The sequence below is a fragment of the Balaenoptera musculus genome, chromosome 13, assembly GCF_009873245.2.
Source record: "Balaenoptera musculus isolate JJ_BM4_2016_0621 chromosome 13, mBalMus1.pri.v3, whole genome shotgun sequence".
Lineage (NCBI taxonomy): Eukaryota > Metazoa > Chordata > Mammalia > Artiodactyla > Balaenopteridae > Balaenoptera > Balaenoptera musculus.
Genome location: NC_045797.1, coordinates 88,659,784 through 88,686,957, shown reverse-complemented (window position 1 = coordinate 88,686,957; position 27,174 = coordinate 88,659,784). Strand labels below are relative to the sequence as shown.

Below are 27,174 nucleotides of genomic sequence, written 5' to 3'. Positions count from 1 at the left end.
TATGTATAAAATTAAGCTACAAGGATGTAGTGTACAACACAGGGAATATAGCCAATATTTTATAATAACTACAAATGGAGTATAACCTTTAAAAATTGTGAATCACTATATTGTAAACCAGCTATACCTAAATAAAAAAAGGTTCAGTATATTTTCTAACTAATCAACATTCAGTGTTCTAATTAATTTTCTATCAAACACGTGGATTCATTATCAAACTCTTCAGAAGCATAAACACATAAGGTCCTATCATCAGAAGACAGGCGCTATAAACCCAGCAGAGTGAATTCTCGAAGAGGCTGGTGTGAGAAGCACCATAAAGTGTGCCAAGTGGGGAAGATCCGTAACAGTGCGCGAAGCACCCAGGTCGAATCCTAACAAACGACGCTGCCAGCAAAGCTCTCTGCACTTGCTCTCCTCTGACTCCATCAGGGCTCCAGCAGAAGGTAAACCAGCAAAACTTAACAAGCACTGTCTGCTTCCAGAACCCACACTGAGGAACAGCCCGTGAGGAAGCCAGGCCCTGGGTCCAACCGCATCCTGCCACAAACACGCCCGTGAGCTCGGGAGCAGGTCCTCCCGGTAGAGCCCTCGGATGAGACCCCAGCCCCACCGACACCTGGCCTGCGGCCTCACGAGAGACTCGAGGTTGCAGACTCTTGACTGTCCCCGCAGAAACCACGTGAGGGCCACGGCGGGCAGCGGGAAGCGCTAGCTGGGTGGTCACTTGTTAGGAAGCACAGATAACTGATAAGGTGCTAACCTGAGGCAGCGGAGACTCCGAATAAACTCAGCAGCTGAGAGACGGCCCCTGCCCAGCCCCCTACTTCACAGAGAGGGTAGGTGCCTCGCCCTGGGCCACACAGCCGTGGTGCAGAACAGGACCAGCTCCAGCTCCAGCTCCACTGCACACCCTAGTGCAGGAAACACCAGGGCAACGAAACGCCATGCCCACAGGTGCCGAGAGGTCTGCAAGGTAGATTTTAATGAAAACCTGGAAGAGATCTCACCATCCATTTTTAAGGTGCTACTCAGGGCAGCCAGCATGGTGCAAGTTGTAAGGTTAATCAATCACTTTTTCTGGTTTCCTGGTGACACAGAGACAGAACTCAGCAAGAACTGCAGAGGGTGCGATGCACACGGTACTCCGCTTCCCAGCATTAAAGAGAAATATTCAGTGCTTCCCAGTCCAGAAGGAATGATTAAAGCCTCCCCAGATCCTCTCTGAAGGAGTAACCGGTGCAGGACAAGAGCGAGAGAAGGCGCCTTCTATGAACAAAATGCTGTGACTGGAAGCTTCAGAGCAGTTCAAGGGAGGCAGGAGGTTTCCAAAGACCAAAGCTGCACCCGCTGCCACCAAGCCCCACGGCGCCAACAGGGGACCAGACCTCGGGAGGGGCAGGCCAAGAGGACGCGGGACCGAGCACGTGCTCCTCAGCACCGAGGGTGATGCAGGACCAGAGGGGACAGCGAGTGCCACCGCACCCACTCTGGAAGGAGAGCCTCGGCGAAGCAACAGCAGGGCTGCAGCTTTTTGAGCGTAGGAGACATAAAGTGTCCACACGGGCAAGTCCACCGCGTGCCCCGGCCCAAGCTGCCGGGAGACAGCAGTTTGTCACACAGCAGACGCCACCACCACCGGAGCCTCTCTTCCCGTCAGACCCCGCAGAGCCCCCGGGGACTGAGACGGTCCTGAGCCAGGGCTGACGGGCTTGCTCCCCTTGCCAAAGACGGGTTTAGACCTGGACACACAGTCGTGCCTGAAAAGGGGACAGAGGGACTTCCAGGAAAGGCTTTCCTTACAAACCAAGGGGGACGTGGGAAGGAAGTCTGCTTTCTCCTTGTGGATGTGGTGGGACTCTGGATGTGATGCCTGGAACCGCTGCAGTCACCTTGCAGTCATGACGGGGGACAGCAGTGACACGTGGACATGGCAGAGCAGAAACATGCAGAGTATCTGGGCCCTCTGCTGTTGAGACACTGAATTAACCAACCCCAGAGGGGCTTTGTTTCCATGTTTCTTGCTACAGCAGATGATTAAACCTCTTCTTTATCTAAGTCACTTCTTATGTCCTGCAGCCAAATGCATTCTAACCGACACACCCACGATGCCCGATGCTCAGTTGTAATCCACCTGTGGAGACCGCGTATTCTAGCCGCTTAATCCGTCCACGCATCCATGCATCCCTCCATCAGGCCTGTATCGACCACTCCCAGCGCACCAGGCACCATGGGGGATGTTGTCCTCACATAATGTTACTGTTAAACTGCCCTACTCTACAGATGTGGACTCTGGGGCTTGGACGGCCAGGCAACTCGCCCAAGGTCACACTGTGAGTGGGACTTGACTCAACTGTCAGTGTTTCTCCCGTGTCCATGTGTCCCCAGTCCCCCACGTCCCCTTAGCTGCTGGCCCACGCCTGCCCCAGCCTATTCCAGGAAATCCTGAACATCTGAATTAAAGGCTCATCTGCACACTACAGTCCCTGTAACTGGTGGCAAACTGCAAAAAAGCAGAGACAATATCTCCGTATTTGTCACACCCCAAGATGTGTGGCCACGGCAGGCATTCAACCCCAATGTCAGTGACAAGCACGTCAGCCCTCCCAGCTCAGCAGCTGCTTTTTCTCACGCACTCTTAGTTTCTAAATGTACATTTACTCTTTCTTATAGAAAGAAGTCTTTTGCGAGCTCAGGAAACACTTCCTAGCTAAACACCTCCGTTCAGCCCATTCAGCATCTAATGATTTTTTCCAAGATCCACCTGGAAGATTAAAAACTACTCATTGTCTCCAATATTTACAAAACCAAAAGGCATATGCAGCTATTAAGCTATGATATTAAGATATGTTACTAAATCCATGTTTTCTTAGAGGTCATGGCTTCTTTTTTTTAAACAAACATCCTAAAACATAAATTCAAATGACTGCTGTCTGAGAGCTGTGGCTCTAAAGGTATTATTATGGTAACAATGCAGACACCGCTCAAAATATTTTGGAATACCTTTTTACGAGTCGCACAAGAAAACCAGTTTTCTGTCCATGAACAGAGGAATGGATAAAGAAGTTGTGGTATATATACACACACAATGGAATATTACTCAGCCATTAAAAAAGAACAAAATAATGCCATTTGTAGCAACATGGATGGACCTAGATGTTATACTAAGAAGTAAGTCAGACACAGAAAGACAAATATCATATGATATCACTTATATGTGGAATCTAAAAAAAAGGGTACAAATGAACTTATTTACAAAACAGAAGTAGAGTCATGGATGTAGAAAACAAACTTATGATTACCAGGGGATAAGGCAGGGGAGGGATAAATTGGGAGATTGGGACTGACAAATACATGCTACTATATACCAAATTTGTATGGAAACACAAAAGACCCCAAAGAGCCAAAGCAATCTTGAGAAAGAAAAATGGAGCTGGAGGAATCAGGCTCCCTGACTTCAGACCATACTACAAAGCTACAGTAATCAAGACAGTACGGTACTGGCACAAAAACAGAAATATAGATCAATGATACAGGATAGAAAACCCAGAGATAAACCCACGCACCTATGGTCACCTAATCTATGACAAAGGAGGCAAGAATATACAATGGAGAAAAGACAGTCTCTTCAATAAGTGGTGCTGGGAAAACTGGACAGCTACATGTAAAAGAATGAAATTAGAATACTCCCTAACACCATACACAGAAATAAACTCAAAATGGATTAAAGACCTAAATGTAAGGCCAGACATTATAAAACTCCTAGAGAAAAACATAGGAAGAACACTCTTTGACATAAATCACAGCAAGATCTTTTTTGACCCACCTCCTAGAGTAATGAAAATAAAAACAAAAATAAACAAATGGGACCTAATGAAACTTAAGAGCTTTTGCACAGCAAAGAAAACGATAAACGAGACGAAAAGACAACCCTCAGAATGGTAGAAAATATTTGCAAATGAAGCAACTGACAAGGGATTAATTTCCAAAATATACAAACAGCTCATGCACTCAATATCAAAAAAACAAACAACCCAATCCAAAAATGACATACAGCTAGCCAAGAGGCACATCAAGAGATGTTCAACATCACTAATTATTAGAGAAATGCAAATCAAAACTACAATGAGGTATCACCTCACACCAGTCAGAATGGCCATCATCAAAAAATCTACAAACAGTAAATGCTGGAGAGGGTGTGGAGAAAGGGAACCCTCTTGCACTGTTAGTGGGAATGTAAATTGATACAGCCACTATGGAGAATAGTATGGAGGTGCCTTAAAAAACTAAGAAAAAAAGAAAAAGAAAACTAAGAATAGAACTACCATATGACCCAGCAATCCCACTACTGGGCATACACCCTGAGAAAACCATAATTCAAAAAGAGTCATGTACCCCAATGTTCACTGCAGCACTATTTACAATAGCCAGGACACGGAAACAACCTAAGTGTCCATCAACGGATGAATGGATAAAGAAGATGTGGTACATATATACAATGGAATATTACACAACCATAAAAAGGAACAAAATTGGGTCATCTGTAGAGATGTGGATGGACCTAGAGGCTGTCATACAGAGTGAAGTAAGTCAGAAAGAGAAAAACTAATATCATATATTAATGCATGTATGTGGAATCTAGAAAAATGGTACAGATGAACCTATCTGCAGGGCAGGAATAGACACAGACGTAGAAAACAGACATGTGGACACGGAGGGGGGAAGGGGAGGGTGGGACAAATTGGGAGATTAGGATTGACATACATACACTACCATGTGTAAAACAGATAGCTAGTGGGAGCCTGCGGTATAGCACAGGGAGCTCAGCTCGGTGCTCTGTGATAACCTACATGGGAGGGATGGGAGGGGAGGGAGGTTCAAGAGGGAGGGGATATATGTATACATATAGCTGATTCACTTCATTGTACAGCAGAAACTAACACAACATTGTAAAGCAATTATACCCCAATAAAAAAAAAAGATTACTAGTAAGTACCTACTGTGTAGCACAGGGAACTCTACTCAATACTCTGTAATGGCCTATATGGAAGAAGAATCTAAAAAAATTTTAAAAAGAGTAGATATATGTATAGCTGATTCACTTTGCTGTACACCTGAAACTAACACAACATTGTAAATCAACTATACTCCAATAAAAATGAAAAAAAAAAGAAAGAAAACCAGTTTTCAGAGAGTTTGAACATGGTTTCCACTAACTAGCTTTACATTATAAAGCTTGCTTAACTATCTTATTTACTAGATTTTGCTCCAAATAACTTTTGACTGTTTCCCAAAATCTAATCCACGCTCACAGGACAAAATGCTGCTGCCCAGCCAAGACACGCAGATTCCAAGCGCAAGCTCTGCAGGAGGGTCGGCTGGGCACGTGTGCACGAGAGGCCCTCAGTACACGCCTCTGTGGGACGACGGGGCAGAGCGGGCCTGAACTGCAGACCCACATCTGTCACCCAGGCCACCTTCAGAAAGTCCCTTGCTTCCTGAGCCTCACTCTTCTCACCTGTGAAGCGAGGGGTCAGATTACACGATCCGAGGTCTGTGCCTCTCTTTAAAGGAGCTACTTTAAAATGAGTGAGCAAGGGCGGGCTGTTGCAGCCTCAGTGGGTCCTGGCTACGCCTGCCCAGTGGGTCCAGGGAGCCCCCGTGGCCCCTCGTCAGCCCCCAGCCAGCGATGTCCCCCAGGCGCCTGGGGCGGCAGGACTTTCCTCTCTCGTTAGAGGCAAGAGCTGTCACGCCCTCGGGCATCACAGACATCGTGGGGAGGGAAGTGAAGAGCCCAGAGGAGGGCTGTGACCTTCAAATTCCCTTCAGGGACATCTGCGGCTGGGAGGGCGGATGCACTTTTCTTTATAGCTCCCACCAAGTGCAGCAAAAACCCGGGCCTTTATACACAGAACAAACACAGGTGGGGAACAGGCTGACCAGGGAGGGCCCTGGGGCACGAGGAACACACAGTGTTGAGGGTCTGTGTCTTCTCTCCCGCATGGGCCCCAACCCAGAAACACCCCTGGGGACAGACCCCCAAAGCTCCAGGAACGCTGCTCCCTGCAGCCCAGGGGCCAGGAAGGGCAGCCCCGAGAGACAGGGAACTTCTCGACAACTGCTCTGCTCCAGACAGACACCCCACCCAGGACAGCGAAGGCCCCGAGACTCTGTCCTCGCCTGAGCCCCCAGAGAGGGTACAGCCTTTGTCTACCAACACCGATTCATGATGGACCATGGCTGAAATGTAAAATGCAAACTGTAAAACCCTTAGGGAAAACACAGGAGAAAACCTTCAAGATCCAAGGCTGTTCACAGAGTCCTCAGACCTGACACCCAAGGCACAATCTGTAAAACTCACACACTGAACTTTATCAAAATGAAGAAGCTTGCAGACAATGGATTATCTCTCAGCGCTAAAAACACACGAACTGTCAGGCCATGAAAAGTCACGGAGGAACCTTACATGCAATGACTAGAGAAAGAAGCCGGCCTGTAAAAGCTACACCCTGTATGACCCCAGCTCTAGGACACTCTTCAAGAGGCAGAACTGCAGGCGCAGTAAAAATATCAGTGGTTGCCACAGGCTTAGAGGGAGGGAGGGCTAGTGGAGCAGAGGATTTTTAGGGCAGTGAAGACACCCTGTATGAATCTGTGATGGTGGATACGTGTCAGCACACGTGTCCAAATCCGCAGACGCACGGCCACAGGTCAGCATGGGCTCGTCACTGTAGTGACTGCCCCGTCTGCCGGGGGCTGTGCAGGGAGGGATGGGGAATCCCTGCACTTTCCCCTCAGATTTGCTGTGAGCCTAAAACTGCTCTAAAAGATAAAGTCTGTTGAAAAGAGAAAAACCTCAGCCCTGCAAATAAGAAGGGAGGCGACACCAGGACCTGCTTCCCCAGCGGGACCAGGGGCTTGAGTGACAGAAACGCACCCTCATCTAGGGCTTCTGTCCAGACCCCTGCTGTCTGGGGGGCGGGAGTGAGGCCCTGGTCCTGGGGCGTCCGCAGGATGGGCGTGTCCACGACCATCAGGGCGAGGCAGAGACGAGCCCCCAGGCGGGGCCACGCGGCCTTGGCTGCGCTGCCGGCACCCAGCCTGCCGGGACCGCGCCGCAGGGTCTGACCGGGGGCCCGCTGAGCAAGCCTCCCTCCTCTCTGTGGCCACACTCAGAGCCCAGGAAGCCGGGGGAGGTAGGGCCACGGGCAAGGAAGCGGGGAGCCCGGGCCGCACCACCAGGCCCGCCCCGCCCCTGCCCTGGTCCCGAGGGGCTCAGCCTCCGCCCAGTGCTCTGTCCCCAGACAGCAAGCACGCTCTGTGCTCCGGGCTCAGCGGGCACGGCTGCATGGAATGACTCTCCGGTCACCACCTGCTGCCGCATCTGCCGGTGCTCGGGCCTCCTATGGTACGCTGTAAACCTTGGACTAGAAATTTCTGAAAATACACTGTGTCCTTGAAACCCGTTCTCTCCCTTCAAAGAAGTGCTCCTCTGGCAACTGCCCCCAGGCCTGCACCTTGAGTGTGTGACACCGGGCCCCCTTCCTCCTGCTCCGCCGTCCCTGCACCTCAGGAGAAGCTGCTTCTTTCCACAGCCAGTGAAAGGAGCTAGAACCCAGAGATGCACGCGCACAGACCCAAACAGGGAGGCTCTGCCTTGGCCTTCATCGGGGTCCAGGACCCATGGAACCTCCGCCCCAGGCCTCCCCTGGGCTCCACTAACGATTATAAATGGCAGAGAGCCTCCAATTTAATTGCAAAAGGTATGATGCAGTGAGCATAAGATTAGATTCACCGCAGAAGGCAATATCCTCAGACAATAAGAAAAAAAATTGAGGAGCCGGTATGAAGATGGTCGAAATCGATAGGAAGGTTTCAGTATTAAATACTCCAGCCGAGGGTCGCAAGTGGTATCGACAGAACTGCTGACAGCAGATAAAAAAGGGGGAGAGAAACGAAATTGGTCTCTGCAGAAATGAGGTACAGATTAATCACCCCACCATAAAATCATTTTGAGACGACTGAGGGTCTGAAAGAAGGGTTCACGCTTTGATGACAGGACGGGGCCGCAAAGTCGGGGCCCCCGGAGCCACCGATCCTAACGCCAGCGGCTCCTCTTGGTGCCTCCTGCTGGGCGGGGCGGCCGCCGCTCAGCGGCTCCAAGCATCCTCTGGACCAGGCCCAGGCTCCCCGCCCCGAGCCTGCCTCGAGCCCCGGCACTTCCATAGGAAAAAACTGTCCCTTCTGTCCTCAGGTGCGCTCTGGAGGAACACCCCACCGAGAGGTAGGCTGGAGTTAGGGAACGGGAGGGGCCCCTGGACTCTGGCCCAGACGGCCCTCGCAAGTCCCCCTGGAAGGTGGGGGACTGTGCAGTGTCTGCCCAGACCTGCGGGGCCACCACGAGGACAACCGGAGGCAGCCCAGTTTCCTTCGAGTTCCCTGCTTGAGCTTGAAAGTCTGGGTGAAATTTGTGTTCTACTCCAGGATACAGAGATGTGCCTTTTTTTTTTGTTTTTAATTTTAATAAAAATAGTGATTTCTTTTCTGAAGTATTATACTCTTAAGCTCACATTGAAGCCTGGGAGACACGCTTCTGACGATGCAGCTTTAAGACTCCGACAGGACACCCCATACTGTGAAGGGTCTGCCTTCTGGTCACGTGTCGACAGTGATAAATCATCACTCACGCATCTCTTCACCCAGAGGGTGAAGACAGGCTTTACGAACACTGTGGGTACCACGATTGGAAAGTGCTGACCACGCATCCCGGGAACAAGTGGATAAGGTGAGATGCAAGCTCACTGAAGAAACCTGTCCAAGAGACACCATCCGTGAGCCCGTGGCAGTTGGGCCCCAGGCCCAACTGAGTGGGTTGCGTTAGAAGCTTTCATTTCAAATGTCTTGGTTTTCTCTCTAAAGTTGTCGCTTTGACATGCAAATGCAATGAAATTATGAATGCATGTAAAAAACACATTTTATAAGAGGAAACTTTAAGAGATCATATATGAAAATATACCAATTGGCAGAGTATTTACTCTATGACGGACAAAGCATTCAAAGTGATGAATATTTGAAAGCCAAACCGGTTCCCAAGAAGGTTGCTGCTAAATATTAAACAGGTCTGGGAACGAACAAGGCCTGTTGAGAGAGACGTAACCTTCTGGTTGGGAACTTGTGGAGACAGCTACTCTCAGCCTCGGTGGCAGGATCTGAGGGTGACATGTGGGTGCCTGACAGGACGGGTGGGGACGGGACGGAGAGACAGCCTGTGTGCAGGCCAGGGCTCCAGCGTCCCCGTGGACAGATGGCTGATGTGCCTGACGGCTACACCCTCAGGACCGGGCACACACGTGAATGAAAGGAGGGCAGGCTGAAAGGTCACTGGGTCACAGTCAACCATTATTTTCACAACCAGGAAATTTGCCTACATGACTGCTCCTACCTGAAAGGTGATTTTAACCAAATACACATTGAAAATCCATTCATTAAAAAGACTTATACTTGAAACAGAAGACTATAACTTTGGATATCCTGCTAACTCTTTTGGACAAATTATGGCCAAAGGGGGGAGTTTTGTCAACGTCCAGGGTTCTGTGTCCTATTTGTACATGGCCCTGAGGCCTGAATCCCAAACAGCTTTTGCCTGAAAGAGACAATCACTCAATTCTTTGACTGAAGATTCAGTCTGTTCATTAATTGTTTCACAAACAATGTCAAAATTCTAAACATATATGATCAAGAAATGTATTCTGAATTTGGCTGAAAGGTCAAATTAAAAAAATACAAAAAACCAAAACTGTGTAATTCCTGTTACTTACCACAGCCTGGCTGGAGCCTTCCTGCAAATCCCACAGCAGGATGTGGTTGTCAGCCAACGAGATGACTCTCTTCCCGTCTCCCGCGGGCTCCCACGCGACACTGAGGAAGGAGGGGGTCAAGCATTACATGACGTGTGACAGTCCCACCTTGAGGCCAAGAGCTCTTACACATGGCCCTCAGCAAAGCCTCTGCCTGGCCCTTTGTCACCAGCAGTGTTGTCAACAGCTCTGCAATGACATGGTGCCGTACCAGGCTACCACTCTGCTGTGGCCTGAATGTCTGTGTCCTTTCCCGAAGTCACCTGGTGTTGGGGGGGTGGGGTGATCTGGGAAGTGATTAGGGTTCAATGAGGTCAGGAGGGTGGGGCCCCGTGATGGGATTAGTGCCCTTGTACAGACTGACACCAGAGTTTCCTGAGCTCTCTGTCTCTCTATATATGTATGTCTCTGTCTCTCCCTGTCTATTTCTCTGTCTCTCTCCCTATATATCTCTGTCTTCGTTTCTATATCTCTGTCTCTCTCTCGCTGCCATGTGAACACACAGTGGGAAAGCGGCTGTCTGCAAATCAGGAACAGAGCCCTCACCTGCACCGTGATCTCAGACCTCCGGCCCCCAGAACTGTGAGAAATCAACATTTCTGTCGTGTAAGCCCCCAGCTGTGGTGTTTCGCCATGGCAGCTGGAGCTGAGACACTGCTGACAGGTTCTCCCAGAGCCCGAGGCATGGAGAGCTGACCAATTCTGGCCACAGAGACGCAAGGGGGCCTGCTGGGCGCTGGGTCTGAAGAGGCACAGGTGGACAGTGTGATTTTGGAGAGGATGCCCACGTCTTTCGCTGCCATCTCCTGGGAGGGCAGAGCTGAGAGCAGTGTGGGGCGGGGGGTGGGGAGGTCACAGCCCTGAAGTACCCACCAGGCCTGAGATGTCAGATAACAGCCTTCTGTTTCAGCCTATGTGAGCCACAGTGTCCTGTTACCTGCAGCCAAAACCTTCTTAACTGATACATATTTGAATAACAAAAGACAAAAATCACATCATCTCTGTGATAAAACCATGAAGAGATCAAAAATTTTTCAGTTTGATCACAAGTGTGAATTTCTGTCTTCCCTGATGAAATTCTTAAGTGCTTATAAAGAGGAGCATTTCATTTCACGTCCTCCAACACGTGAGTATTGAAGACATCAATAGAGACCCTCACAATTTCTCTTTCACACAGAATACAATACTGATTGATTGGGTGCCCCTCCTTAATACCATTCTTCAAGACTGTCAATGAGCTGTTATTACTTTTATCACAACAATAATGTAATTCAAAACTACAATTTCTTTCTCATTTATAGTTTAAAAACACACACAAAGCTCTCACAGTACATCACTCCTGTATTGAAGAGCTTACTGTATCTTTTCTAATAATAACAAAGAAAAATGCACAATATCTAGTAAACAAGAAACACCATAGCTGGAAGAGACACCAAGAAATCTGGTACTGAAATCTGTGGCTCCTATTTTGTTAAGATAATGGCAATTCTAATTTTGAAGACACATCTTTGGAGCAAGCTGACTGAACTTCTCTTGGTAGCCTGTTTTCATGGGGACACTTATGTAGAGTTCAGACAACTGACAATGAACACTAAGGAAAAATGCAAAACAGGGAGAGAGGGAAGAAAAGGGCCACCCACGGCCCTGGCCTGGTAGAAGGTCACCCACAGCCCTGTCCTGGTAGAGGGTCACCCACAGCCCTGTCCTGGTAGAAGGTCACCCACGGCCCTGTTCTGGTAGAGGGTCACCCACGGCCCTGTCCTGGTAGAAGGTCACCCACGGCCCTGTTCTGGTAGAGGGTCACCCACGGCCCTGTCCTGGTAGAAGGTCACCCACGGCCCTGTCCTGGTAGAAGGTCACCCACGGCCCTGTCCTGGTAGAAGGTCACCCACGGCCCTGTTCTGGTAGAGGGTCACCCACGGCCCTGTACTGGTAGAAGGTCACCCACGGCCCTGTTCTGGTAGAGGGTCACCCACAGCCCTGTCCTGGTAGAAGGTCACCCACGGCCCTGTCCTGGTAGATGGTCACCCACGGCCCTGTCCTGGTAGACGGTCACCCACGGCCCTGTCCCAGTAAATGGGCAGGTGACAGCTGAGAAGGCCCAGCTTGCACACCTCTTCCCAAGCTCTGCCCAGCAATAAAGACGTCTGACTCGGGAGAAGACAGCCCCACCCCAGGGGAGGGGGCCATCCCACAGCCACAAGGCCACGTGCTCCATAAAAGTCTAAAACCTCAGAGTTTAGCTGGCCTCAGGTACCAGGCCTGAGGAACTGGAATCGTCATAAAAATAGCTTTTTCTTTCATAAAATGAGAATTAAGAATTTCAGCAAAGTAATCCTTGGGCAGTTTAAGTACGTGTACGTTTTCCACTAGTAACTTAGAACATCTTAAGGCTGACACGCAAGTCAAAACTTCTCCTTGGATAGGGAGGGTGGGAGGGAGGGAGACGCAAGAGGGAAGAGATATGGGAACATATGTATATGTATAACTGATTCACTTTGTTATAAAGCAGAAACTAACACACCATTGTAAAGCAATTATACTCCAATAAAGATGTTAAAAAAAACAAACACTTCTCCTTGGGAAATGTATATCAAAAAAGGAAAAAGGGAAAATCTTTGGGACCATCTACCTATTACTTCTCTCCTCAAAGACCTATAAGCAGACTGAGCATCACAATGACTTTAAAAGATGGTTCCAATAGGGCATTACGGTGGCATCACTCCAGCCGTTCCCAGTCTGAAGGTCAGGAGCTACCACCATGCGCACATCAGCAGTTCGTTTTTAGTTACAGAGGATGTTTCATCAGAAGTATGCTTTGAAAACACACACACACACACACACACACACACACACACACACACACAAGCAACAAAACCCCTCCGTGACTTCTGGAGGTACCTGGCAAGAGGGAGAAGGTTCTTCAGGTCCCTGCCATGGACCTGCCTAATTCTTGAAAGCACCTGATAATAACAGAAAACTCTAAGTGCTGCTGGAACTAAAACTCTCTGAATAAGGCTCAAAATGGACTTGTTGTTTCAACTCCAAATGATAAGAAATCTTAAGTAAAGATTTGTTGCATTTACTATAAAGTAAAAATTGTAAGGCTTATAATACACATGAACAAAATTTCCAGAGGCAAGCCAGAGCCCTCCCTTTGAGCATCACTCGGAGCTATTAATCTGGGCCCCTAGCAGATGCGGCCCCATCGGCGCTCGGTCCGGATGTGGAGAAGGACCTCGATGAGACAGAAGTGCCTGGGCACAGCCCTTGTCTGACCCACACCGTCCCAGCCCTGCCGGAAAGCTGAAGTCTTACTGCAGGCCTTCCTCCAGCGGAACTTCCCGTGAGGACGTGTGGGGAGAAAGGGTGCTGTCCTGCCTAGAGAGCCCTGGGTCCCGGGGCTAGGGTTCCAGCAGCACGACGGGCAGCTCCCTCCCGGGGCAGGGTGCCGGCGCTCTCCTCTCCGTCCGCTGCACCACACCGACGACGGGAGTCCCCTTCCCCTTCCTCATCTCACAGACGAGGGGACAGACTTGGGAGGCTGAGTGGCCTGCCCCAAGTGCAGTGGCTGTGAAGGGCTAGGGCTGAGCCTCCAACCAAGGGCTGACTCCAGAACCACAGGTCACGACCAGGCCTGAGAGCTCCAACCAAGGGCTGACTCCAGAACCACAGGTCACGACCAGGCCTGAGAGCTCATCATTTCTAAGCAGCTCCTTAGCTTCAATATCACCATTAGGCAAAGTGACAAAGGACCACTGCCTGACACCTCGAGTTAAAGCAGCTAATCATACTGACTTACTGTGTTGACACACTTGGGAAAACAAAGCAGATCATCACTGTTCCCTTATGGTGCCTTGGTCCCCGTGACACACGCATCTTTACCAAGACACACGCAAACGCATCTGCGAAGTGGTTCCATGCAGCAGCCCCCAAGCTTGTCCACAGGAAGAACCTTCCAGAAAGGTAAAGTGATGACTTGCTAACCCAAAGAAACATCTCACTTTTCAGAATTAAGGATTTTTAAAGACTAAACACACTCAGACAAAACATACACACAACTAAAAACACAGACGGCGTCTAAGGTAGATGGCCCAGAACAGTGAGGTGCAGCGGGTCAGCTCAGAGTCTGAGGCTAGCCTGCTGGAGTTTGAGTCCCAGCTCTGGGTGCCGTAATCTCTTAGTGCTTTGATTTCCTCATCTGTCCAGTGGGGGTAACAGGAGTGTACAAGTAGTCAACAGTACTGGTTTTGAAGATCAGGGTGATATCAGAACAGTGCCTGCACACAGGAGGTGCTGAACTAAGTCTAGATACACACTATCAGATGCGGTTAGAGCTGAGCCTCTTAAGTTGAGGCCGCACTGCCCTCCAGGGGTATTTGGGGGGGGCACTTCTGGGTTTCATGACGACCCGGGAGGGCCAGGGCTGCTGGATGTGCCCTCGTGTGCCACAGCCCTCCACAACAAAGACTGTCCACCCCAAACGCAACAGCTTCCCTTCGAAAAACCATAAAGCTTACTTTGAAATTTGCCTGGAACATTAAAATGATCACCCTTACATGCACAAAAATAACTCCACGGAGATTTATTTTAAGGGAAAAAAACATCCTCGCGCGAGAGTTCAGAAGCTCAGCTCTCCACCTGCTCTGAAAGGCGCCCAAACGTAACGGTGCCCAACTGTCTGCTCTTCACTCCCAGCAGCTGGGGTCCCGGAGTCACCAGCCCCACTTTCCGCAGCGCCCAGGCTTTCCTCTGGTGGTCTCTGTCCCAAAGTGAGCCAGGCATCGTGATCCGCCCTCGGGGTCTTGAGAACCTTCCAGGGTCTGCAGTTACCGACCCAGGAAACCAGTGACTTGGCTCGAGAGCCCAGTGCCCAGGCCCTGCACCAAGGGCTTCTGCTCGGCGCTGTGTTACGGTCAATACACGAAATGGGAAGCCTTCCCCATATTCTCATTTCTTTGTCTCTCAGCATCTCAGCCCCAACTTTGCTCCCCTCAAGGACGGCGTAGGTCCCTGCCACTGCCGGGCAGTGTCAGCCCTCTCCAGCCCCCGGGCAGCTGTGGCTCCGGGCACCCGCGCTGCTCCCCACGGAGCCCTGGCTGCGTGAGGCAGAGACCAGGCAAACCCCAGAGCCGGGACTCGGGTCTAAGCTTCAAAATAAGTGGACAAAGGGGGAAGGGGGGGATGAGTAAGAAGATGCCCAAGTCTGTTCCAAAGCTCGTCTCACTCGTTCTGAGTCACAGACATGCGCACACACACACGCATACACATACATGCAGGCACACACACAGACATACACACGTACACACACACACACACACACACACACACAAAGAGCATTGGGCAAGCTGGAGTTAAGGCCTTTTTGGGAACTAATGCAACATCTGCCCTGAGCTGGGCCATTCATGCTCAGCCTCTATGTGTCCTGAGGAAGGTAGATCCACACGGAAGAATCTTCAGGAATTAGGCGTGCCTCTGAACATTGCCATTTATTCTGAGGGGATTTAAGTGTGTAATCTCTGACTTACGTGCAGTTGAAAGGAAAGGGCACATGTCTGCCTTTCCCTGCTACAGGAGTTAACCTTGCCATATTTTACTTGGATGACCAGAGATGCCCAAAGTAGAAAAGGAGAGGGAAAAAGAGGTACTTCAGAAAACTTACATGAGTTATGTCACTAACAGTTTGTTACCTGCCTTGAGAAAGACTAGATTAAGGAGAAAGCCAGCAACCATCCTTGGATGGTGAGAAAGCCCACGGATTTTTCTCCCTGGGATCCGTCTAAAGCAGGTGTGAGGATTCGGGGAGAGCACGGAAGGGGAGGGTAAACACGCCGTTTGCAGGTATGGGACACGCTCCCGAGTCTCACTGCTGCCGCACCACCAGCCCCCACCACAGAGCCCGGAGAGGCGCTCTGAACACCCGAGGAGGGGGTCCAGGGGGCCCAGTACCCGGCACGTCTGGTGGAGGCTCTGATCAGGATGTGTGTCTGCCAACCCCAACGTTAGGGGTGAGTCTGGGCAGCTCACTATTAAGAATGATAAGAAAAAACAGACGAAACCCCGCACGTACACAAAGAGGGGGTGACTGAAAGATGCATCAAGCGTAAGCAGGACTGAGGATGAACCAGTAAAACTAAGTGCACTAAGTGATGGTGGGTCCCGATCGGTGACAGTCCCTGATGTGGACAGTCCCGCACGATTACCGCCAGCGAGATGCGCCCAGACCCTTGCCTCCCGCCTTGTCAGCCTCACCCTGGCTTCCCAGCTCTTAGTTTCTCTCACCTCGTTCCTTTCATATATGTGCCTTTTGTCCTATAACTCCTGCTCCCGTGGAAGCTGCAACAAACCAATTCTGTGTGTTCTTCTCCGGGTGGGATCAACCCGGGACAGTCGACACAGCCATGGGAGCGGGATCCCTCCTAAAGAAGAGGGTCCCCAAGGTGCACATAGCACTGCCGCCAAATGAGACGCCATGTATCACATGGGACCTAACTGCTGAGCAAAGCTGCTATTTATTGTCTACCCAGGGCGACACATCTGAAAGTAAGTGTGGTGAGTTTACAGGGAGCAACCCCTATGATCACGAGTGTTTGGAATAAGTGGAGTATGCAAAGTGCAAAAACAAAAAGGAAATTCTATTGCATCACGGTTCATCACCATGAAACTAGCACTATAAACATAAGAAAATAACCCAGAATTTCTGCCATACTTGCTACTCCAAACTAAGTTTACTTCTTTGTTCACAAAAATCATCCACGTTTCGGCCTCATCCCACTCTACCCGTGAATGTGAGCGGACATAAAATTATATTAACAAGTCCTGAACAAAGTAGCATACACCTAATATACGTACTCTATGTCCCTTCGTAATCACTGGGAAAAAACGCAAGAAAACGGCCATTTCTGCAAATATACCCAAATTAAAAACAAATCTAAACTTCTTTGAGGCAGTTAACACGGACCTAACGGCAGGAACAATGGTTCTCATCTGGCAGGTTTCTTGCTGATCAAACAAAACACACACTTCTCTTCTTCAGGTAAGTGACTCCAAAATGAATGATTCACACTCTGGGTTTTGGCACCTGGGGTGAGGACACTCAAAGGACACTGAGAAACTCTTAAAACAACCTCAATATAAAATTAATTTTCATTCACATAACTGACGTATCCTACCTATTCCCTGCAGCCTCTTCGGGTGGGAAGTGGGGTCGTCAGGGCAGCATAACTGCCCAGAGGACAGAAGCCACCCCAACACGACAGGTGGGAGACGGCTGCCACATGCTGCGGAAACCAAAGATCCAGCGCACGAGGGCTCGGCCAGGACCTCTAGTTCCCAGGGCATTCCGAAACGCACAGTCACTACTTTACTGAAAAAGGGAAAACCCCAAGGCAGAAACAAATCTATTAAGTCATTGGTGATTATATGAGTGGTTACCAGTCAAATTTTGAAAACCCTTTACAAAAAGAATGTAATATATTATTTCCCCAGTTTATACATCTCTCTCTTAAAATACACAGATTTGGCAATCTGGTTAATTTCTTCCTGCTCAAAAGTCAAAAAATCACAGCAGAACACAAGATAGCTTTTCATAAATGCTACAAGGATTTAAAAAAAAGATCACTTTAAGAGTTACACCATTAAGTCAGGAAGCCCGCTTTGATTGAGTCTGTGGATGCAAGGTTTCCTGTGGCCGAGACACACAGATACGTGCAGTGAAAGAATCATGCTTATGCACTGCCGGGTACCCCTTTCTGACAACAGACGAGTGTGGAACTTTGGGCACTGGGTGACTTAGTTATCGGAAGTCTGTGTTTATTCTGACACTGCTCACCTGCACACACTTACACACTCACATCAGCCATGTGCATGGCTCAACAGAAACACGCCCTCCCACTAAGAATCCAGCCATGGACAGTGTGTGGGCAGAAAGACCTCCCTGGGCGGGACACGTCCGAGGCCCAGAGCCTATCACAACGCGGGCCGGATGCGGAGCCCATGGACACAGCTGCACCGGCCCTCCTGGGGCGAGGCTCCTGTCCCATCCTTGTGCCCCAGCGAGGGCTGAGGGGCAGAGCCAGGGGGCAGGGCAGGCCCTCAGCCCTGGAACGGCTGACTCTCCCCGGCCCTGAAGTCCAGGTTCACACAGGCCCACTGCGGCCGCTCACTTTAGACTCCACCCAGGGCAGGGAGAAGAGGGCAAGTGCAGGGCAGGGTGGGCGCCGCGCGGCTTGGCGGCGCGTCCAGGGAGCTCAAGGCTTCTGCTCCTGGGTCTCACCAGCAAGTTCAGGGTCGGCTCGGAGCCGTGACACATTATGACGTGAAACACCCCCCGAATTCCAAGCAGCAGCCCTGGCTGTCCCTGTTCTCCTCCTCCTCCTCCTCCCACACCCTCTTTCTCAAATAGCAGAAGAAAAATCGACTATAGTTTAAAATTCTCCAGGTAGAGTTAGTGGTCCTTCGGGTTTACATTTTTAAATTATTTATACCTCAAGTTTAAATAATCACAAACAGAACTTCAAAACATACATTCTCCTAAACTATCCCACTGGATACAACGGTATATGTCTGCCCTGCATGCTCTGGGAAAGACCCTTCGGGTTCATGAGAGGACCAACTGAAACACACTTTGAACCCTAGTATTTAACGGAAACTTGAACTACAATCTCAGAAAGAATATGAATTTATCCTGTAATATAAATAATTATTTATACTCTGCACCGTACGTTCAGATTTTCGTATTTTGACTCTTCCTAGATAAGCTGTATCTGTACAGTGCATTTTACTATTTTTTCCTCATCACCCACTTCCTAATACTTAGCTTCAGTGACCCTCACAAGGCGCCAGGGTGGCTCTGACGACCATCCCCGTTTGACAAAGGAGACTTTAGCCAAAGTGAAAGAGGAAGACATCTTTATATTGTCCTGTAAAACCACAGACTGTTCTTTTCCTACAACATAAGGGATGCGAGGCCTCATTCCAGGCTTCTCTTAAAGCTAGCGGACCACTTTAGCAGTGAGCCAGTAACCAGGGAAGCAACTTCAGGGCTCCAGTTTAAAAACCTTACGCCTAAGTACATCTAGGTTGGATGAAACCAGAAAGCATAAACCTGGACCTTATAAAATCTGATAAATCTTCCAGGATGACACTGTCATAATCACAGAGACCTTTCCACCGCCTCACTGGCAGCAGAATCATACTGTAGGATCTCTGAAAATTTCAAACATCTTTTCTTATGTATCCTCAGAGACAACTTTGGAAAGATATTAAGGATAACTTTGAATTTACTCTTTGTAACATTCACCCAAGTCAACTTACACTGTTCTATACACTGAAGTGAAAAGAAGAAACACAAAATCAGAGAGGAGGCCAAATCCTTTCTTCTGGCCAAACCACCTCAAGTATTTGGAGACCTGCACAAGCTTATTTCTTTCTAGTTCCTCTCTAAGCTCAACACCCAAGCTTACGGCCCTTTTTCCTTCTTCTAATAAGAACGGTAACATGCACACCCGCTTCCCAGGAATTCCTGACCCTCTCAGCCGGCCTGGCATTCCAGTGTGATATTTACCTCCATCTGCACTGCAGAGGTATCTTCTCCCCAGAAAGCAGAGGTCAGCGGTCACTGTGCAAGTGCCACGGGCATCTGCAAGGACATGAGAGAAAGACCCGGCACGTCCCCCGTAGTGAGGCTAACCCAGCCCGTCGCGGCCCCTCCACAATCTGGGGGGCAGGGTGCGGGGGGATGGGCTGCAGCTGACCGCCACTGATTTCGCTTCCATCCCCCAAAGCTGCTGGCTTCCGATTTCAGTGATTTCTCCCTTAAGGAGATTTTCACCGTCCGTGAAACACTGCAGTCTGTATGACTGCTCCCGACGCACCACTTGGGAAATGGAGCGTGTTTCCATTATCTTGACTTTGCTTCCACTCTCCAGCAGGAAGCGTTAATCCACAGCCAAGGTGCGTAACTCCTCAGCAGCTGGAGAGCCTCTTCATCATGAGATGGAGACGGAGAGCCACCAAATTACACTGTGGTGGCTAATCAGCCCCGGGCCAATCTCGACGGTGATACAGCCCCTATCTCGTAGGGAGCCGGTGCCAGAGGACCGTCACCTCCTTCCTCTTAGCTGCTTAGCTGCCGCGTTCCCGAACACCCCCCCTTCATCGGGGCTCCAAAAGACGCCGGCGTACGCGGGAGACGGGGGGTGACGCCAGGAGGCCCTAGAGGGCTCGGCGGGTCTGCAGCCCCCACGCGCCCAGCTCGCTGTCCGTGTAGACACCGCACGTGCTGATAACACGCATCGCCCGTCAGGGTCGGCGCCAACCCTGGGAGACCCAACCCCAGAGAAGAACGAGCACGCAGCACACGGAGGGGGAGTCGTCAGCAGCCCTTCCTCACCTACCCCCGGAAAGGGGAAGAGGGTCAACTACACTGTGACACTAGGACGGACTCTCACCTCAGTGTCTAACACAACAAGGTAAAGTTTTATTAATTTTACGTGTCTACATCCCATACCCTTCCAAAAGGATTTAAGGCAGCTGATATACATAACCTGGAGCAGGACGGGATGAGATGCCCTGAAAATGGTGAAAAGACCACGGTCTGGTGAAAGCATCCTCACGGCTCAGTCCAAGCCCTGCGGGCAGCCCGCCACCAGCTGAGCTGACTTCACCCAGGAGGAGCTCACGTGAGTGGCGTGGCCACGGCCGCGTGTCTGCTGAGCAGCAGGGCGGCCAGTGCCCCTCACCTCAGTGCGACAGGCAGAGCGGAAAGAGGGCCATGAGCTGTGACTAGATTCAGGGAAAGGCACGCGGCGCCGAGCAGGTGTGAAAGAGAGCTCGCTGCATCCAGTGAATTTAGAGCTGACTCCTGAATCCAACCCATTCGACACACGAGGGAATGAGGCCCAAACTGACCTGACTCGCCAAAGGGATGCCGTGAATTAGGTACAGATCTGCAGGCAGAGCCCAGGGCCACGGACCCCAGGCCCACCGTTTCTTCCACAATCGCCACGCTGACTGCAGGAGCGAACCGGGAGGGAGAGGAGAAGCATGCCGGGAAAGACGATGACTCTAGTATCTGCAAAATGAGGGGGTCCCCTCGAGAGCAGAAAGCACCAGCAGGAAGCTGCGTGAACACTCCCCAAACTTACTCTGATGAAGATGCGTCTACACTCCCAGCGCCTGACACCACTTCCAAGCCGCGGAGCGACGGCCACAGGCGGCTCCCAATCCCCGTTCCGCAGGCGCCTCCTGCAGCCAGACTGCCCAGCCGGGAGGCCCAGTCGCTGCCCCGGGGAGCGAGCGGCCCTGGACGCAACCTCCTCCTCTCTCTGGCCCACAGTTACCCTACCTACCGTGGTCCCCACTTTACAGGGTCACTGTGGGAAATGACAAGGCGAGGCACGCAAGCCCCCGACGGCCCGGGTCTCAGTCACGACTCAGCATCGTTTCTGCGGCCCCAATTAGCCCCTTTGCTCACTCAACACGTGCAGTGCTCCGTGTGCCAGGCACCGTCCTTGGCGCCGATGCAGGCGACAGCGCACAGCCTGCATCCTGACAGGCCCCTGCCCGGAGGGAGCTCAGGCTACGGAGAAAGACGCAGGAGCACGAACGCAGAGAGGGCAGGGTCAGGAGGCGGTGACGGCTGTGACGAGATAAAAGTGGGTAAAATGACAGGAAGGCGTGAGTGGGGTCGGAGCAGTGATCATTCCGGAGACAGCGGCTGGGAAGGACCTCTCTGGGGAGGCGACACTGAGCCCAGGGGAGCTGAGCGCAGCAGGTCACGGGGCGGCCCCTCCGGGTCAGGTCGGGGCCTGTGTCCCCACAGGGCAACACCGGGGAGGCAGGCCCGGAAGGGTCTTGGGGGGGACGTGACACCAGCCCCTTCACTGCTTATCTACCCACGCAAAGTACCGCATTCCAGAGACCCCGCCACGGAGCCATCAGCACAACCAGAAATGTCACCTCCTTTTCAGGAATGGAGACCTGATCTACAGAAACAGGTGACTTTCCAGTGACCCTACGGCCACCTCGGGGAAGGTGAGCACAAGAGACCCACCGTGCACTAGCTGACCCTGCTTGCTGCGATGCAGGCATGGGCGCCGTCCACCCCATGCCCCCGCCGCCCCAGAACAGGAGAGGCTGAGGGGCCCTGAGGACGGGAGCCCCACGCCTCTGCCAGTCAGCGCAGCCATGACCCCAGGGCACTGGGACCGTGTGGCGTTCCTGGACACTCCCGTCAGGCCGGCAGCAGCCGATGGTCAGAGCATCTGGGAGCCCCTCTCCTGGAACCGCTCTCAGCACAAGTAATAAGCCAAAAAGGAAAGCAAGCAAGTGAACACAGAACACCGACTGCCTCATGTCTGACCACAGACAGTGTCCTTCACCTCCACGGATCCACCAGACTTAAATCTCCAAAACTCACACTCCCTATCTACTGCTGACACTTGGACACCACTGAGGATGCTTAAGAGAACGTGCACGACAGCCCCACATGCCGACGAGGGTGCCGAGACCGGACCCGCAGCCACGGCCGGCACCACCCCTCCGGAGCAGAGCGCGGCCGTTTCCACCAAACTAAGCCCTGCGCCGCATGGCCCAGCAGCTGCCCCCAGGCGCCTGGCCAGGAGAGTGGAGACCCAGGTGCGCAGGGTGCTGTTCAGAGGCTCTCTACGCACAACAGCCCGAAGCCGGGGACCCAGACGCTCCACAGCGGAACACTTACACGGACTGTGTCCACCCCACCCGGACTCCTACTCAGAGTAAGAAGGAAGGAGGGACGATGATACAAAAGCCGCCCTCAGATGCACGCGGCGTGACTCCACGTGCAGAATGCTCTCCCGGTGACGGCGCACCGGCTGGCGCAGGCTCACAGCGGCCAGGGATGAAGGGCGGGGCGTGCGGGGGCGGCGGTGGCCGTAACCAGGCGGCCCGAGCGATCCTGGTTCTGGGTCCCGACCGTGGTGGTGACCACACAGACTGACACGCGTGATGAGATGGAGGGAGCTCAGGGCACACACAGGCGTGGGTGCGGAACACGTGAACCTGCGTGGGGCTGTGGGCCGCCTCGACGGCAGCGGTGCACGGCCCCCGCTGGGGGAGACGGGCGGGCACGCAGGGTCTCTCTGAGCTGTTGCTACAACCGCACCTGCCGCCACGGGTGAAAAGGTCAAAGACACAGAGCAAAGCAATGGACAACAAACAAGACTTCAAGAAGTACTTTGAACAAGAGCAGCAAACTGGGAATCACAGCGTTCCGAGGTGACTCTGAGAGGATGGGTTTAAATATCGACACTTACCTCCTGACACGCTCCCTTTCACAGGTGAGAGCACGGGTGTACTACCTCCACCGCCGACGCCGCCCGGGGCAGGCGCGGCCTGCTCCCCCTACGACGGCAGCTTTGATGGAGCATTTGGGCCCGGGGGGGCGGGGAGCAGACGACGGCCCCTCCCTTAGCCCTCGTCCCCTCGTCCACAGGGGGCAGGTCCCCTCCCAGCGCTCACCCCTCTCTGCACTCGCCAAAGGCATGGACGCCGCCTGTAGATGCCGGCCTCGCCCGAAATGACTGCGGGTCTGCACTGTCTCACTCACCCGCTCCCCAGTGCCGGGGTGGCTCCTGGAACAGACACACGTGCACACACACATGCACACACATATGTGCACACACTCTTGCACTCACACACACACGTGCAAATGTTTGCTGGGGAAGCACGGCTGCCACCTGAGACGTGGGCTCTGAACAGCTCTGTGTGGTTTGCGGTGCTGTTCTGCACCCATGGGTCGTTTCTCAGGGGGCAGGACAACCCCTTCTGTGCAGACGGGCGGACTCCTGGGAAAAAGCAACAAGCCCGACCTGGCGCCTGCTAACCACCTCCACACACAGATCGACAGACGGAGGCCCCCCAGGGCCCTGGCCACGCGGGCCCCAGCTCTGCTCCCCCCGCCCCCCAGCCCGCTCCAAACGCAGCTGACGGTGGGGACCAGGATAACTGCCAGCTCCAAACGTCACCTCCTCAGAGACTCCGTCATCAATTCCTCTAGTAAAACTGAGGGACTCTCTCCTCGGCGGGCCCACGGCACACGGTTCATAACGACTCCAGCGTGGTCCCCGCCTGCCCTGGGTCTCAGTTAGATGTTTACACCACGGCCTCCCCGAGAGATCGTGACTCCTTGAGGCCAGGTCCCCTGACCCATCACCCTGGGTCCCTGGAGCCTGGCAGGCATGTGCAGCAGGTGCTTAATAAACATCTGCTGGATTAAATTTGTTTAATTGGTAGGGGTGAATAAGAAGTGACTACACGGAGGCTCTTTCTCATGTACATGCACACACACGCACATGCATGCACAAGCACGCGCAAGCACACGCACGCACACGCACGCACACACACATGGACACACACACACATGCACACACAGGCACATGCACGCACAAGCACACACAAGCACACGCACACACATGCACACACACGCACACGTGGGAGTGTGACCGTATTAAGTAAAACAATTACCGCTGTAACCGTAAACACCCATAACAAGGGTACGTTCCCACCCTCCCTTCTAGAAAGCACGGCTTCTTGAGTTTACCAAGGCGTCGGCGACTCGGCGACTCATGTGAGCCGTGAGTGTTGTGAGTGGGGTCCGTGCGTTACCACGGAGGGCACAGCAATCCCGCGCGGGATTGCTCAGGGCACGCGGGCGGCCAGGGGCCTGGGAGCCCTAAGGGATGGCGGCGGCGTCTCTCCGTCCTGAGACCGCACAGGACATTTGGGGAAATAAATGCAGGACGAAGCCTCGGAGGGCTGGGGGCACAGCACGACCTGCACACGGGGCATCCACACTTGGTCCACAGAAGAAGACATCATAAGCCTTCAACCCAAGGTAACAAATAAATTAATTTATGCATAGGATTGCTGAGTGAAGGTGTATTCATGAGGCAAAAAGCAATGCAGCGCTTCAGTGCTGTACGGCACCTGACTGCCATCCTCCCGGCAGGTACCCGGCAAGACTGACTTTAGAGGAAAGGATCTGGACGCAGCTTTCTCAGTACGTGTGCAGCAGGGTCTCCATAGATTTGTCTCTCTGGGAAACAACTGGCACTAAGGAGAGAGCGGAACGCAAGCATTTACGCCATCTTCTTCAAGAGCAAGAGGCCTCTGGGTGGGGACCTGCCTCCAGCCTGCCTGGGCACGCAGGGGGCGGAACCTACCAGGCGGTGCTGCCGTGGGCCGACGGGGGCCCAGGTGACAGAGCAGCTCCAGGCGTGTGCAGGGCTCGCTGCGTCTCCGGGGACTCGTGGCCCCGCCCGGCTCCAGCTCCGCTGGCATCCTCCACACCCGCGGCGCACGTCACTACTTTGCCGTCTGCAGCTGAGGACAGGGAGACGTGAGCACAGCGGGCCGCCCCCCTGCCGACGGCGCCCGCACAACGACGCAGCCCCGGGCCCGCAACCCCTGCCCCTCGAAAGGCCCGACCAGGCGGGCGGCTCCAGCCCCCGCTCCCCTGCCCTGTTCCAACACAGTCATCTATCCTGCTTTAGAGAAAATTTCAGTTCCTCAAAATCGATTTCCTCCCGTTCTCTTCTTCAACAGTTCTTCAAAAAAGGGAGTGAAGTGAGGTGGGGCGCAGCTAAAGATATAATCACCACGGGTGCAGCTGGGGTCTAAGAGCGGGCATTCAATGGATTTTCCCTGAAAGCTCTGTGAGGGCACTGCACAGGGCTGAGTGCCCTGCGCACGCTGCGTTCACACGTACGTGCTAAATGGTGTCAGTGGTGGCGCAGGCCCCCGTCCGCTGAGGGGATGAGTGCGGGCCGGATGGCACAGGCTAAGCCCTGGTGGAGGGCAGCCCGGCGCCCAATGGTGACGCGAAGCCACTTTGTGGTCAGAGGCACTGAGCACAGACAGGAGAGGCGGGCCACCTCTTTTCAGGAGCCTGTCTGGCTCTAGGTCTCTGCCCTCTAAACAACTTGTCTTTTTTAAAACAATTTTTCAGTAAGACACAAATAAGATGAAAAGACAAACAAAAAGACACAGATTTAACATTATGCGATTAAAAACTGAATCATAAATTCCTAAATGTAAACCCTTTCAAAATTTGCTTTCCATTTAGTTCTAAATGGCCATATGTGCTAACACCTTCCCCTTTAAAAATGGTCTTTAATAAATGATAATAAAACAATGAACAGGCTTCAGCATTAAATCGTCAATTGGTATCATGTGAAGAATATGAAAGAATTGTAGAAAAAGAAAGAATACCCCAAGAAATAAGAAAAAAAACCCAAAAAAACAAAGGACCTTAGAGTACATTTGAAAACGTCCCACTTCTCATTAGATACATGGTCCTCCAATCTAAACACCAACTAATCAACCAAGAAATACAGCAGTGAACACAACGGGCAAAACGCCTGGCTCCCCAGGTACTATTATCATAATACCGTTATTACCCATGATCAAATCGCCAGTAGAAGGATGAGGGTTTCAACCAAGGCTTTCTGATCCCCATCTCAGGGCTCAGGCCACGCACCTCATTGGCTCTGAGAGAGTATGGAATTGCAGCTTAAAGAAAAAAGAATCATGTATATTACATATAAACTTAATGTTAACACATCCACCTTTAACCATGAAAAAGTAGTGCAAGACAGTTTCTGTCTACGAGAGAAACTGATTTTTTTGCTGAGATTTTCAGTTCCACAGTCTTGCTGTAGAGCCCATGGGATTGGCAGTGGAACTCCTGAAACAGGAGAACAACTAACTGAAGAGAGAGTTGGCAACTTTAAGCCGGAAAGAATAAGCAAATGCCCGAAACATTCACCCAGCAGAGGCACAGATTATACTAATCTCCCTAAATGACAGAAAAGAAATTTCTAATCTGAAAAGTGATGGGACTGAAAACATGAGAACTGAACTGTGGCTGCAGTGCACAGCATGACAGAAGATGACACAGCAGAAACGGCTACTGCGCGGGAAGCAGCTACTGTGCGGGAAGCAGCTACTGTGCGGGAAGCAACTAGTGTGCAGGAAGCAGCTAGTGTGCGGGAAGCAACTAGTGTGCAGGAAGCAGCTAGTGTGCAGGAAGCAGCTAGTGTGCGGGAAGCAGCTAGTGTGCGGGAAGCAGTTACTGTGCGGGAAGCAGCTAGTGTGCGGGGAGCAACTAGTGTGCGGGAAACAACTAGTGTGCGGGAAGCAGCTAGTGTGCGGGAAGCAGCTACTGTGCGGGAAGCAGCTGGCGTGCGGGAAGCAGCTGGCGTGCCGGGAAACAGCTGGCGTGCGGGAAGCAGCTGGCGTGCGGGAAACAGCTGGTTTGCGGGAAGCAGCTAGCGTG

General features: G+C 51.9%; 1 protein-coding gene across 2 annotated transcripts in view; it reads right to left on the bottom strand.

The window, feature by feature from the left end:
- The window catches only part of EIPR1 (EARP complex and GARP complex interacting protein 1), an 89,310-nt gene that overhangs the window by 8,873 nt on the left and 53,263 nt on the right, over nt 1-27,174 (bottom strand). For both annotated transcript variants that reach the window (XM_036873760.1, XM_036873761.1), the window contains 2 exons: nt 25,061-25,220; nt 9,819-9,918 (listed from right to left, as the gene is read on the bottom strand). In XM_036873760.1, the coding sequence (XP_036729655.1) occupies nt 9,819-9,918; nt 25,061-25,220 (260 nt within the window). The remainder of the gene's footprint in view (nt 1-9,818; nt 9,919-25,060; nt 25,221-27,174) is intronic.